The 13,310-nt window shown below is 46.4% G+C and overlaps 3 protein-coding genes across 6 annotated transcripts in view; 2 read left to right on the top strand and 1 right to left on the bottom strand.

Annotated features, from left to right (window-relative positions):
* The window catches only part of def8 (differentially expressed in FDCP 8 homolog), a 276,782-nt gene that overhangs the window by 6,345 nt on the left and 257,127 nt on the right, over window positions 1-13,310 (bottom strand). The window lies entirely within an intron of this gene.
* Window positions 1-13,310, top strand: part of cox4i1 (cytochrome c oxidase subunit 4I1) — a 110,936-nt gene that overhangs the window by 23,891 nt on the left and 73,735 nt on the right. The gene's annotated exons all lie outside the window — the stretch shown is intronic.
* gse1b (Gse1 coiled-coil protein b) overlaps window positions 1-13,310 on the top strand; it is a 168,269-nt gene that overhangs the window by 92,275 nt on the left and 62,684 nt on the right. The window contains exon 1 of one of the 3 annotated variants that reach the window (XM_070960808.1): window positions 11,441-11,806. The exons of the other annotated variants lie outside the window; for them this stretch is intronic. Within the exon in view, the coding sequence (XP_070816909.1) occupies window positions 11,770-11,806 (37 nt within the window). The 5' untranslated portion in view covers window positions 11,441-11,769. Of the gene's footprint in view, window positions 1-11,440; window positions 11,807-13,310 lie in introns of those variants that run through there. 3 annotated transcript variants of the gene reach the window in all.

Below are 13,310 nucleotides of genomic sequence, written 5' to 3'. Positions count from 1 at the left end.
TTAGGGAGGCAGGGAAGTGGTCAGATTAGACCGGTGATGTGATCGGAGGATTATAGAGAGACAACCATTTTCGGCCATGGAAGGAGGAAATAACAAGGGAGAGAACAGAGTCGGGGAGGGATAAAACATGGAAAAAACAAAAAGAGAAAGATTTATAAGAGAGACGAGGAGAGAGAGGAGGAGGTGCACGTCTGGTCATTATAATTGCAAATGCAAACGAGATGCATTTCGATCAAGTGGTTTATGCTTCAGGTCAGGGAACAAATGATGTCCCAGCTACTTTATCAAGCTGCCTCTGCCTTTGCCTCCCGTCATCCACCCTCACCGCTCTGACCTGCCCTTATTGTCCACCCAGTTTTTGCATTCCACACACTGTAGCATCACACAGACGAGCCACCGTCTAAATAGCTTTAATGCTAACAACACCAGCATGAGACAGTAATTTGCTTTTATCTCCGCAGCAGCAGAAAAGACAGTGATAGCGAAACAGAGCCACAGAGAGAGAGAGAGAGAGAGAGAGAGAGAGAGAGAGAGAGAGAGAGAGAGAGAGAGAGAGAGAGAGAGAGAGAGAGAGAGAGAGAGGCAGACATAAGGACTGGATGAAGCATTTAAAATCTAACCACAGATAACTCCACCCAGACAGCCCCTCGTGTGTGTGTGTGTGTGTGTGTGTGTGTGTGTGTGTGTGTGTGTGTGTGTGTGTGTGTGTGTGTGTGTGTGTGTGTAGTATGTGTGTGTGTGTGTGTGTGTGTGTGTGTGTGTGTGTGTGTGTGTGTGTGTGTAGTATGTGCATGTGGTTGTGTGTGTGTGCTTGCTTGTATATATGTATGTGCATGTGTGTGTTTGAATGTATAAAGGAGCATCCTTCTGCTTTGGCAGAGGATCACAGAGTGTTAATTCAGTTGTTATCCATGTTTGAAAATGGGGTTGGCTCCAGTGTTTGTATGAGCCGTGTGTGTGTGTGTGTGTGTGTGTGTGTGTGTGTGTGTGTGTGTGTGTGTGTGTGTGTGTGTGTGTGTGTGTGTGTGTGTGTGTGTGTGTGTGTGCGCACGCGTGCGGGTGTTTGGCACCAGACTGGAGGGTTGCTCTGGGTCCACGCTGGCGTAGTTGGGGCTGGAATGTGATTGGTGGGGACAGCGGGCCAAAGGCCGCCCAGGCTAGCGACTGCCACTTGGTAGAGTGCCCCAACTAAACGCAGGCCAAATCTGCAGAGATTCACCCTTATTTCTCTCTGCTCTCCCTCACATTTTGGCAGCTCTGGTCCATGTGTTTCACAGAAAGAAATGACAGAACATATATGTATGCATCTTCTGTCACAGTTTCCCCCTCAACCTCTCGCATGTGGTTAGACTCTGTGTTGTAGTCACAATCAGCCGCAGGATTTTCGCTTTCATCGAGGAGGGGCACACCACTTAAGTACTATAATGTTAAAATGTGCTACAACACCGAAGCAGTTACAAGCCATTTGATTCTCCTCGTAATTAGATGTTTACTTTTTACCTTTGAAGTGCTCTCATCAACCGGCAGCCTGTTATTTACGTTCGTTACCCAACAAGGGAGCATCAAAAGCTCCATGCCGTCACCAGGGAGAAACAACAAAATCTGTGTGCTATTGAGCTTCGAAGGGAAGTCGGGAAAGGCAGAAGGACAGAAGAGAAACGGGAAGGGGACTGGAAACAAAGAGGGACAGCTAGAGAAGGGGAAGAAAGGAGAGGGAGAGATGATTAATCCAATCAAGCCTCTTAGTGTTTCATCAATAGGCATTGTTCTAAGATGGCTGCCTCTCCCCAGCTCAGGCTGTGGGCTGCGGCTAGGCTAACACACGAGCTAATCCCAGAATAATATGGAGACGAGGGCAATACTGAGGACGGGGGCTGTGCCAGCAGATTAGTAATAGCAAAGGATTCACTCACACAAACACGCGCGCACACACACACACGCATGCACACACACACACACACTGGGCATGGGATACAGAGACAGTCACAGATTGAGTGAGGTGCCTATTGGATTGTACGGTTTATAGTTTTATCCCGTGTGAATGTGTGTTGCTGGTGCTGTTGTGGAGTGTGGTGGAGCTGAACTGAGCTGCTGTGGATTCACAGACTATAGCTGTCTGAAGCTGGAGAGGTCATGTGTGTATATTTGTCTGTGCTCTTTGGTGCATGTGTGTGTGTGAGAGTTTGATACGTCATACATGAGTTGCTCTTTGTCATGAAAACAAGGGCTCGTTGGATGACAGTAGTTTGCTAACAGGGTGTGTTGTCTCCAACAGCACGAAGGTGTTGAAAAATGACGCATGTTTAAGACATGTTGCCATTTAAGTGCTATTTTCGAACCACTAACTAGCTCAGGAATGATGGCACAGCTTGTGTTTATTTAACACATATTAAGAGCACAACATTCCCTCTGCCTCATTTTCCTATCCCCTCTACATTTCCCTTTTTATTTCACTTCGCGTGTTATCTAGCTCCCCCTGCTCCCCCCCCCCCCCCATCGACCCCCCCAGCATTTTCTGAGATGACAGGAGGGTGTTTTTCCTTTGTTGGAGAGCTGTATGCACATTCTCTCCTCTGTTGACAGGTAAAAGACATTAAAGATACTAAAAGACTGAGCATGATGGAATCCTCCAGGGAGTGAGGGGGGAGGGGAGGAGGAGGAGAGGCAGAGGGAGAGGACTGATAGCAAAGTGGGGGGTGGGAGTGAGGGGCAAAAGAAAACTGAAAGATAGCTTGGCTGAAGGTAAAGTATTTAGTGAGAGAAAAGGAAGGATTGAGTCACAGAGAAGGTAGGGGTGAGAAGGAGAGGGAGGAGGAGGGTTTGACAGTCTGTGACCTCGGGTGAGTCTCTTCGACTGTGTGCTGATGCGTGAAACCTGAGCACACGCAGTATTAGCACGCCTCACTTACTGAACACAGCAGAGGTCTGACACAGGGCAAGGCAGCCTCCTTATACGCGCACGCACGCACACACACACACACACACACACACACACACACACACACACACACACAGCAACATACATACATCACAGGCACACGTGTTAGCACATCTGATGATGCACTTACCCACAGTTACAATACTCGCACACACACAAAGCCGCAGCCTCGTTGTAGGATGGTGTGTTAAATCCAGAAGCACACCGATGAGTGGAGAAGGTCAGCTCAGGCCCTCTAACAGGCCCCAAGGTGCTGGTGCTCTGCTGCCCCTTCAGCTGCTCTTTGCTGCCCGCATACGTGGACAACTTGTGTGCTATCCTGGCGTCCAGCCAGGCCAGTCTGTGTTTGTTGCCTCATACAGTTGTGTGATACACAACACGCCTGAGGCAGGCCGAAATCATAATCCAGCTCTCTCCCTCACTGTTTCTCTCTCTCTCTCGCTCTCCTCTCCTCCTCCCTGTGTGTAAGTTAATGGGTTAACCATCTCTGTCCAATAAGCAGGGATAATTGAGACAAACAAGCCAATGAGGAAATGTCACAGGAGAGCACAAGTCAAGCGAAAAACACACAGCCAGCAGCTCTTTGTGTGTGCTTTTGGTGTGTGTGGATGCAGTCCTGTGTTCATGCATACACTCAATTAAATATTAAATCAAGTACATCGGATTGTGCGTGCGGTTCTTATACGTGCACATGTATGTAAACGCGTGTATAATTGTGCGTGTGTGTGTGAGATCCCACCCTGTCAGCCTGGAGTCAGCCTCTTTGTGGTGTGTTGCTGTAAAGCAGGATTCTCCTGCTGCGTCTGCTCTCTAGGTTCCCTCAGTTGCATTTGCATACCATACACTTGCCCCTGGGCGATTTCACAGACACACTCGCATAAGGTCGTGTGTAGACACACACACACACACACACACACACACACACACACACACACACACACACACAGAAGCACACATGTGCACACATATTTGTTAATCAAATGAGCAGCGCTTTTAAAGATTCCCTCCCTCCTCCTTCTCTGGTTCGCTACTTCATCTGCGGTTCTCTGCTCTTCTGTCTAATAACAACGGGACTCGCTGAGAGGCAGCAGATCTGATGTGTCTGATATGGAGATAGATGAAGGGTTGGAGGATGCAGGTAAGAGAGCTGAGTGACTATAAAAAGCCTCATCAGAGCAGAGACGTGTGGCGCTACGCATTCCCTCGGCTGAGAACAGGGACGCTTCTGTTGTCTGTGCTAGAAAGCAGGTGTGCCACAAGGCATTGTGGGAGGGATATGATATGACGGCACATCAGGCTGTCAGCTCTGGCCAGCTCCCCCCACCTGGCTCCCTCGAGTGTGTGCCTGTGTGTGTGAGTGTTGGCTGCAATAAGGGCCAGCAGCAATTTAAAAGGGAAATCCATTTTGAATCAGGAGTGGCACTATTCTGGTGAACATGAGGAGTGCAGGCTTGATTTGTGAATATTAAAATGTGACTCTCAAAGAAAAAAAGGGCTCCTGAAGACATCATCAAGTGGAATTCTGGAGAATGTTCACAGGGCTATCCACGCTGCTCAAATCATCCATTTTAATGAGTAACTTAATCTAGAATCAAGTGTTAAAATGTTTTTTTCCTCAAAGGAAAAGCAAAAAAATGCCCAATTTAGTGAGAGAATTGAGTTTGTGTCAGATTCAGCTCACTTAAGCTCTTCAGTAAAGTGTCTTTATCTTAGTGGAGTGTGTCTTGCACAGACAAACTGGTTAAAACACCGGACATGTTGAGAATTTGAAACATCAGTTCTTCAGAGAACGGCAGCACTGCTGTGGACTAACCAGCTGGTTTTGCTCAGGTTGAGCTATGCTAATGCAAAAGCTTTTCTTTCTCCAAAATGAAACGCGACTTGATAAAACCCTGCTTTGCTAATAACTGAATTAATACAGTGAGAGTAACTCACATTTATCTGGCATCAGTAGCTTTGCAGCTAGCTACAGTTTTCATGCAAATTTTGTTCCTCTCAACAGAAATCAAACCAGATGTGCTGTGTGTAAAAGTCAGTCAGTGCTGCCTTTGGCTCTGGGAGCTCGTATACACTTTGACAAGAATTTCTCCAGACCTCTGCTGTCCTCGCTGGAAGTGTTGGGTTACGCATGGAGCGATTTGCTTTATTTTGCCAAAGTAAATTGTCAAAATAGACTCTCTCTTGCTGTGTTGCCAGCAGGGTCTCCAGTTCATGAATCTGTTAACTTGAGACTCCAGTGTTTATCTTCACTGTCTTTTATAAACAGAGGTAGGCAGGATTAGCAACACCAAAGCCTCATCAGTGGTTGGACGGTGGCCTGAGATTACAAAACATCCCTCCTTCCTTTCCTCAGTTCCTCTTTGCCTTTCAGTCATGTCAGGTTATTTATCTGTTTATCTGCCTGCAGACTGTGATCACAGGGAAGACAAGAATCTTTTTAAAGAATTTTTAAAAACGTTTTTATTTGACATTCTTTCTCTGTTCAAACACTACACTCAGTTTCAAGCCTTTTGTCTGGTGTTCACCAACTGTCCGCTGTGAGACAGCTCTTGTTTGATTTCAAGGTCGAGCTGGTTCAGCTCCTGGAACGCCTTATGCGTGTGCATGTACACACCTGTGTACAAGTGCAACTGTGTGACAGGTGTGTGACATGCTTGTCATGTGCCACTGTGGGTGCGTTTCTTGTACCGGTCACAGAGGTGTGTGAATGAGCTGTAACCATTTTTGGTGGTGCGATGAAAAGTGGATTTTGAGAGCAGGTGGCACAGGCAGGGACTGAGCAAACGTTTAGTTTTACTTTAACCCTTGCTTTGCCCTTTGCTTTGAAATACAGGATGGATCCTGCTCATGCTCATGCTCATCATCCTGTCATGTTGCTGCTGTTTTTCCCTCTATATGAGCTCTTATGGCAAACCATGTCATTCCTGCAGACCTGCAGAGTTAAACCTTTAACCATCGGACATTGTTCACATATTCTTTATTGACACCAAACATTCGGTGACCTCTGGTACTAAATATCTCCAAACATGTCTGAAAGAGATAAAAAGAAAAGTTTGCTAACCTGAAATATAACGCACGTATACTCACAGCTTTGTGGTTTTCTCTTTTCCATGTCAACAATCCTCCTCCTCATGGCTGCTGCACACTTCTCCTCTGATCATGGCCCCTCACTTCACAGGTAAGTGTTTAAAATCACAACACACGCGCACATTGCTCAGTTTCTGTATCTGTGATCCGATGGCATTGCGTGACAGTGTTGAAGTTCTTGCGAGGCCACATTACTGGATAATGTTGCTAAGAAACAGGAGTGTGTGTGAAAGTGCTCGGCTGACCTTTCTTGCTGTCCTGTTGACACTGAGGTGAGGAGCTGTGATTACATGTAAACACGCTGAATATCATTTGGATACAAATAAATTGTGTCTTTTTCTCTGTGTGGCAAAGCAGCATTTAGCATCTTTATAGCAGAACTTTTTTTGCTCAGTGCTGTAGAAGCGGTGTTTGTGTGTGTTGTGTGTGTGTGTGTGTGTGTGTGTGTGTGTGTGTGTGTGTGTGTGTGTAAGTGTGTGCACGTGTATACATTTGCCTGCTTGCGCGTGTTGTGCTCAGCTGGCCAGGCGAGAGTTGTGTAATTGCAGGGTTATTGCTGCCGAGCCTGATGGGTAATGACACATTTGCAAATTAATTCTCAGTACTAGGCTGTGATTAGCATACGGAGAGAAGCATCTCACACACAAAGACGGACACGCACACATGCTCACACACACTTCACAGGCTTCTAATCACCAGCGAGAGGTCAGGTTAAATGGGTGTGTGTAATGGTGGAGCAGGCGCGGGTCTCAGCAAATAGAGGTGAGTGAAGGGTGACAAGATATCATTTCTCGTCAGATTTGATGTGAGACAACGTTGTTAAGTCCAGCTTTTTTTTTTTTTTTTTAATTTTGTCAAATCTTTCAAACTCTTAGCTCTCACGCACCTTTCCTTCCAAAACCTGTCTTTTCCTTTCCTGCTTGCTGTGAGGCCGTGCAGTGTGGTCAACCTCTCTGTAGGGACACCCAGGGCTGGGTGATGACGCAAGATTTTTGCTTTCATATCATGTAATGTATAATTGCAGAGCACACGCTGCCATTCTGAATATCATTTGGATTGTTTGTATGATTGTACTTACGCTTGTAGCATACTGTCCATCCATCCATCCATCCATCCATCCATCCATCCATCCATCCATCCATCCATCCATCCATCCATCCATCCATCCATCCATCCATCCACTAGCTATACCTGCTCATCCTTGATGGTTGTGGGGTCACTGAGTTGATCCATTTTTCCTGAAACCTCCTTTTCTACTCAACCATATGGCTTTTTTCATGATGGTTTGTCCATCTCACTTCCACATTAAACTGCACAGTTCTCCACCAAAATCTCTAGTTACAGCAGTAGCACTGATGATGAAACGTACTTCCCGCCACGCTTGTGAGGTGCCACTAGTTGCCATGCATCCAGTAGCTTGATTTAAGTTGTCATTCTTAACCTGACAGTTGTCTGTGAGGGGGCACAGAGCACTTGAGGAGTTTCTTTAATCTGGGCTATTGAAAGTGACAGTATTGTAAGAGGCCATGGGTTGATTGTAATATAATGCATGCATATGTTACATTTGGGGGCCTCACAAAATGCTTCTGACGGCCACAGGGGAAGAGGAACACGTGTTTTTGGTTTCAAGAATACCGTACTTAATTCTGACTGGACAGAGGATGTGGAATATTTTCTAATAAATACTAAATGACTTTTCAATGATATGATATAATGTTTATTTTGATGCTGTCTAAAACAACGTCAACATCCAGTCCTTTTAAAGAGTGAATTGCCGAAAGACATTGGATTTGTTTGGTTTGGTTTTGGGATTGTAAGTCTACTCTCATGGCGTTGTTTGTACCCCCCCCCCCCCCCCCCCCCCAATTTTCTCGGTCTTTCTTTCTGACAATCCCACAGCTGCACTAAAGAACTGACCTGTTTTTTGCAATCGTGTCAGAGTGCAGCAAAGGAGTTTACAGTATGTGTGTGTGTGTGTGTGTGTGTGTGTGTGTGTGTGTGTGTGTGTGTGTGTGTGTGTGTGTGTGTGTGTGTGTGTGTGTGTGTGTGTGTACCAGTGTGCCTGTGTGAGACGGTGTGCACCTCCAGAGGCTGTGTGTGGTAGGGAAAGATTATAGTAATGCCTTATCTTTGCTTCCCCTGCTGTGGAAGACGACAGACCATCTTTCAACCTATTCCAACACACACACATGCACACAGTCCACACAGTCACACACACACACACACACATACGTACATACACGCGCACACAAAACGATTGAGAGAGTGATTATTTTTTTGCAAAGGGGGGTTGTAGAGAAGACAATTGTGTAGTGGGTTGACAGGAAGTAGGCATGGCAGGTTTGTGTGTGTGAGAGATCATTCTTGATTTCTCTCTCTCTCTCTCTCTCTCTCTCTCTCTCTCTCTCCCATCCTGGTTTCATCTTTCTTTTTCCTTTTTTTCTAACACCCCCCTTTTCACTTGTTTTGTTCTTCCCCTCTTCCCTTCTCCCTGTTACTTCTTGATCACAGTGTGTTCAGTCACACACACTGCCTTGTTCCCCAGGGAGCTTTTATAGCCTTTCAGAGAATGTGTGTGTGTGTGTGTGTGTGTGTGTGTGTGTGTGTGTGTGTGTGTGTGTGTGTGTGTGTGTGTATGTGTATGTGTGTGTGTGTGTGTGTGTGTGTGTGTGTGTGTGTGTGTGCACATGCCTTCCTCTGCAGTGCACTTGTCAAATGTGACTCATTACACTACCTTAAATAACGGAGGACAATAGGTATTATCTAGCATTGCCTGCCCCTTAATGAGCAGCAAAATAAAAGAAAAAGGCAAATGGTTGATTCCTTTCCATCTCCTGTTGCCGTCCCCTTCTGTTATAGACCTTTGTAAGGATCATGGTTTCATCTTAAGGCAGTAACCTGTGACATTTCTGACCTACTTATATAAAGATTAAATCTCTACTTGTTCCACAAACTCATGGTGTTTCATATGCCTCTGTTATGGATAAATGACTCAGCTGTTCCAATGAGCAGCAATTAACAAAGGCCCTCACACTAAAAAAACATAGCAGATTATGGCAGCAGTTTATGGAGCGGTTTTCAGTGGTTAGTGTCGCACAAAAGCTGCATAAGTTTGTCACCTTAACATGTAACCTAAAAAAAAAGCAGAATTCAAGGATCTGGGACAACCTGTTCCTTTTAAAACACTTTGAATGGCGCTGTTCAAGCAGCTGGGAGGCAGGAAACAAATTGTAGGATGTAATAGCAGTAATGAAAGTGTGTTACAGGTGCTCTTTTGATTGATGTGCCTTGTTCAGAAGATTAACATAAATGTAATTTTTTATGGAAAAATCTACATGCATGCATCCTGTAGTGTGTGGAAAACAAATGGATGTTCTCGTCCTCGTTTTCGTCTTGTCCACCTCACGGAAACTGGATGCTGTATTTTTAGTTCTGTCTGTCTCTGTCTGTCAGTGTGTCATCAGACTTGGTGGTGTAGCACCTCAGGGGGACACCTCTCAACCTGTCTCACAAGGTGCGAGACACTTCAACACCTACCTCACGCACACACCTGCGCAAAACAGCACAGAAGCACGCACATGGCTTCCAGTGATGATAATGTGTATTGTTTGCACACATTCAGCACTGTATGTACTGTAATATAGCATGAAGGGAGTGTTAATGTAAACATGTTGCACAGTCTCACTTATCAGTCCTTACGCTACAGGATAGACACCTACGCAGCTTTGACACGTACTTGTCTTAATTAAACATTTACCGATTTCCTGCCTTTGTATAAATAGAAAGGGCTTTGTTCCCAGAATAACTCCCCTCCCCCTTCCCCTCTGCCTCCCTCCACATCTCAGTATATGGACTCCCCTCCCCTTCCTCACTTTCTGTCTCCTTGTGTCTGTCTCTCCTTCTTCCTTCCCTCATCAGACCCTATTAGTGATTATTTGCCCTATTTGCCTGTGAGCATGCCTTTCGCGCTCCCACTCATTCTCACCGTGCTTGCTGTGCTTGTGGATGAGTGTTGAGGAGGTTTTTTTGCCTGTCCTCTGAGTCTTTCTGAAGGCGTAGGACCCCTCAGTCTGCCTCTTTCCCTTTCCTTGCTAAACTCCTGCCAATCCCTCCTCTCTTTCTCCCCCACTGTGAGTTTCATAGAATGGGTTCGAGAGCAAGTCAGCCCTCAGGGCAAACTGTCTTGCTAGACTATTTCCCCATCATTTCTCCTCTTCTCTGTCTTTCTTTCTCTCTTGTGCCTCCTCTCCTGCTGTTTTTGTGGTTTGGCATGGCTGCTTCCCAGCAGATAGTTAACTCCTCACCCGTACTGCCACCATCTCAGTCAGGTTTGTGTGCAGAGCAGGCGGGCGGCGGCATAACACAGGGTGTTTGTGTGTTTATTCGTGCGTGTGTGTGTGTGTGTATGTGATGAAGAGAGTGAGAAGGGGGAAAGTCTGCTGTCAGCGCAGCATGGTGAGCAGTCTGTGCACTAGGCTGCACAAGCCAAGTTTCCTAGACGGACACACAAACGCACCCACACACTCGCAGACAGAGACGAGGACTCTTATTTTCTGAGAAGAGAATGGAGGCGGGGGATCTTTTATATTTTCCTCTTCCAAACACGTAGCTGTTCTATTGTGAGCTGCCCTTGAAGACCCACAGCACTCTCTCTGCACTCTCCATTGGTTGATGCGCTCCTACTGTCTGATACAGTGTGAACAGATGCTCCCTTGATAGTCGTTGGCCTCTCGCTGTCACTGGGGCTGTCCAATCAGCTGCCACCCTGACTCCAAATTGAACTGTGACCACTCTGCTCCTCAGGTGAAGCATCAGGACTGGCTGGTATTTCCCTCTCATCTGTACCCTTGCCTCCTCCATCTCTTTTTACTCCAGCACCACCACCCCACTCACAAACACACGCACGCACATGCACACACTTTCTCGCTATCGGGCTGTGTTGTTGCCTGGAGGGAGTTCATTCTGCCCTCCTTCTCTCCTCCTCTCCTCCACCTCCTTCTCTCCGTATCAGCCGTGAAAGAGAGGAAGAAAAAAGGGAGGGTGAGAAAATGAGAGAGCGAGAAAGAGAGCGACAGAGAGAGAGAGAGAGAGAGAGAGAGTGGCAGCAGTAGCGGAGGAAGCAAAGCTGTCTCTCCTCTGATCATCTTTCTTGGATAGAGGGATAAAAGACAGTCCCAGGAATCAGTCGCTGCTCTCGTCTTCAGGATTTACCCAGCCTGTATTTTATCCTCCCTCTTGCCTCTTTTCACCTCTTCTTGGCACTGGACCGCCAGCTTTTACATCTTTCTCCGGCTGTCCCGACTCCCCGGGTGTGCGTTTGTGTGCGTGCACGTAAGAAAGAGCTGGAGAAAGCGTGTTTCTTGCCGCTGCTTGGAAACGGACAACGAGTTTGTGACCCTTTGCCCAGGGGATCAGGGGCAAGAGCTAGGGGGTCGAGAGAGGGGCTGTGCTCAGGGGTTGACCCTTGCACTGTTCTGTCTGTGGGTATCTGTGTGTTTGCATATGTGTGTGTGTGCATGTGTGTGTCCTAGCCGGCTGGGCGGTCCCAGCCTCACGCTTGGTTAGCGAGGACCAGAGAGCGGGGATGACAGGCTGAGTCCCAGCCCAGCCTCCCCACACACCGAGCCTCGTTTCTGGGTGGCTGCGAGGGCACAGCCCCTCTCTCGCTCAGTCATCCAGGACAGGACGGCTGCCTGCGCGTTTGAAACAAGTTGCTCTCTCTTCATGACACTTAAACAGTAACCATGTTTGGACTAAAAGCACCGCTTTACTACTTACCAGGTAAGCTAATGGCAATTGTGTGTGATGTGGAAATTTTCATGTTTGTGTGTCTTTATGCTATATGCTTGCCTGTGTGTGTGTGTGTGTGTGTGTGTGTGTGTGTGTGTGTGTGTGTGTGTGTGTGTGTGTGTGTGTGTGTGTGTGTGTGTGTGTGTGTGTGTGCGCACTGTGAAAAAGTGCACAGGAGGTTAGCTCTGGAGTGCATCTAAGGAGACGCTTGTCTTTGTGCTGCTGGTCCTGAGGTTGGAACCTGAGATCTGAGGCTGGTAATGCTGTGTGACAGCAGCTCTCACTCTATTTCACTAAGCTCTCAGCCCTTTATCAGCATGGAAGTCAGCAGGTAAACGGGACACTAAGTGGCAGCGTGTGTTTTATTCAACACAACCACACAATTCAGGTCGACGGGAGGAGCAAATGTATGGTTTTGTGTGTGTGATCTGTCTGTCTTTTTTCTGTCCGTGTGTGCATCTGTGTGTCTTTGTGTCTATGCGGACGCGTGCATGCATGCGTGCTTGTTTGTGGTTTTTTTTGTGTGTGTGTGTCTGTGTGTAAAAAAGAGTGAGTACAAGGGCGGCGTGAGGTTACCGCCGGTCGGTGCTTAAGTGCGTCTCACGGCTCACTGGGCACTGATTGTGGAGAGGACAGCCAAGAGAGGGCAGTGAGAGGGGGAGAGAGAATGACAGACAGAGGTACAAAGGGAGAATGAAAGAGAGGGAAACTTAGGAAAAGGCAATATTTTTCTCTCTGTGCCTTGTTATTGGGCTTATTCGACCATATTTCTTTTATTTGTCTGTGTGTGTAGAAATTTGTCAGTGTATTAATGTGTATTAATGTTTTCCCTGCTCCTTGGTTGTTTAACATGCACACTGTTCGCTTTAACACCTGTGAAGTAGACAAAAATATGTGCACTATTCTGTGTACAATGCATGCCGTCCCAGCTGTTCACTCTCTCAAGATTGATCTCAAAGATGCATATTGCTGTTTACATAGTCTGTTTATGACTGGAATCTAAATCTGTACAAAGGTGCTCATCTTCTCAGTATGTGTTTTCATCTGTGCGTGACTGTTGTCTCCCTACAGCAGAAGTGGGTACACTTCATTGACACTTAGCAGGGATAAATTATTTATGTGCTTCAGTCAGCAGATAGAGTGAACAATTAAACCAGAACCAACACCATTTTCATTTTTCCCCTCACATTTCACTCTACAGCCCCAGGGCCTGTGCTGATAGACCTGGCAGCTGTATACACTGTGTTATCCTTCAATGTAGATATATCTTTGAATGATCAGTTTAATACCAAAGCTCACTTGACTAAACGAAGGAATTAGCAATGTATATATTGTTTTTTCTACGTGCTTTCATTCTGCATTATGCTTTTCTTTTATGTTTAATGTACATTGTTGCAGTCCAGGTAGCTTAGAAACACAAAGCACCCTAAGTTTAGCAGTTGTACATTAATAGTATGTAGTACCGCTGTCAAAGGTTATTTAGCAAGAATATCAT

Source organism: Chaetodon trifascialis, chromosome 1 (assembly GCF_039877785.1).
Source record: "Chaetodon trifascialis isolate fChaTrf1 chromosome 1, fChaTrf1.hap1, whole genome shotgun sequence".
Lineage (NCBI taxonomy): Eukaryota > Metazoa > Chordata > Actinopteri > Chaetodontiformes > Chaetodontidae > Chaetodon > Chaetodon trifascialis.
The sequence above is the reverse complement of the archived record's forward strand: the minus strand, read 5'-3'. Positions and strand labels throughout refer to the sequence as shown.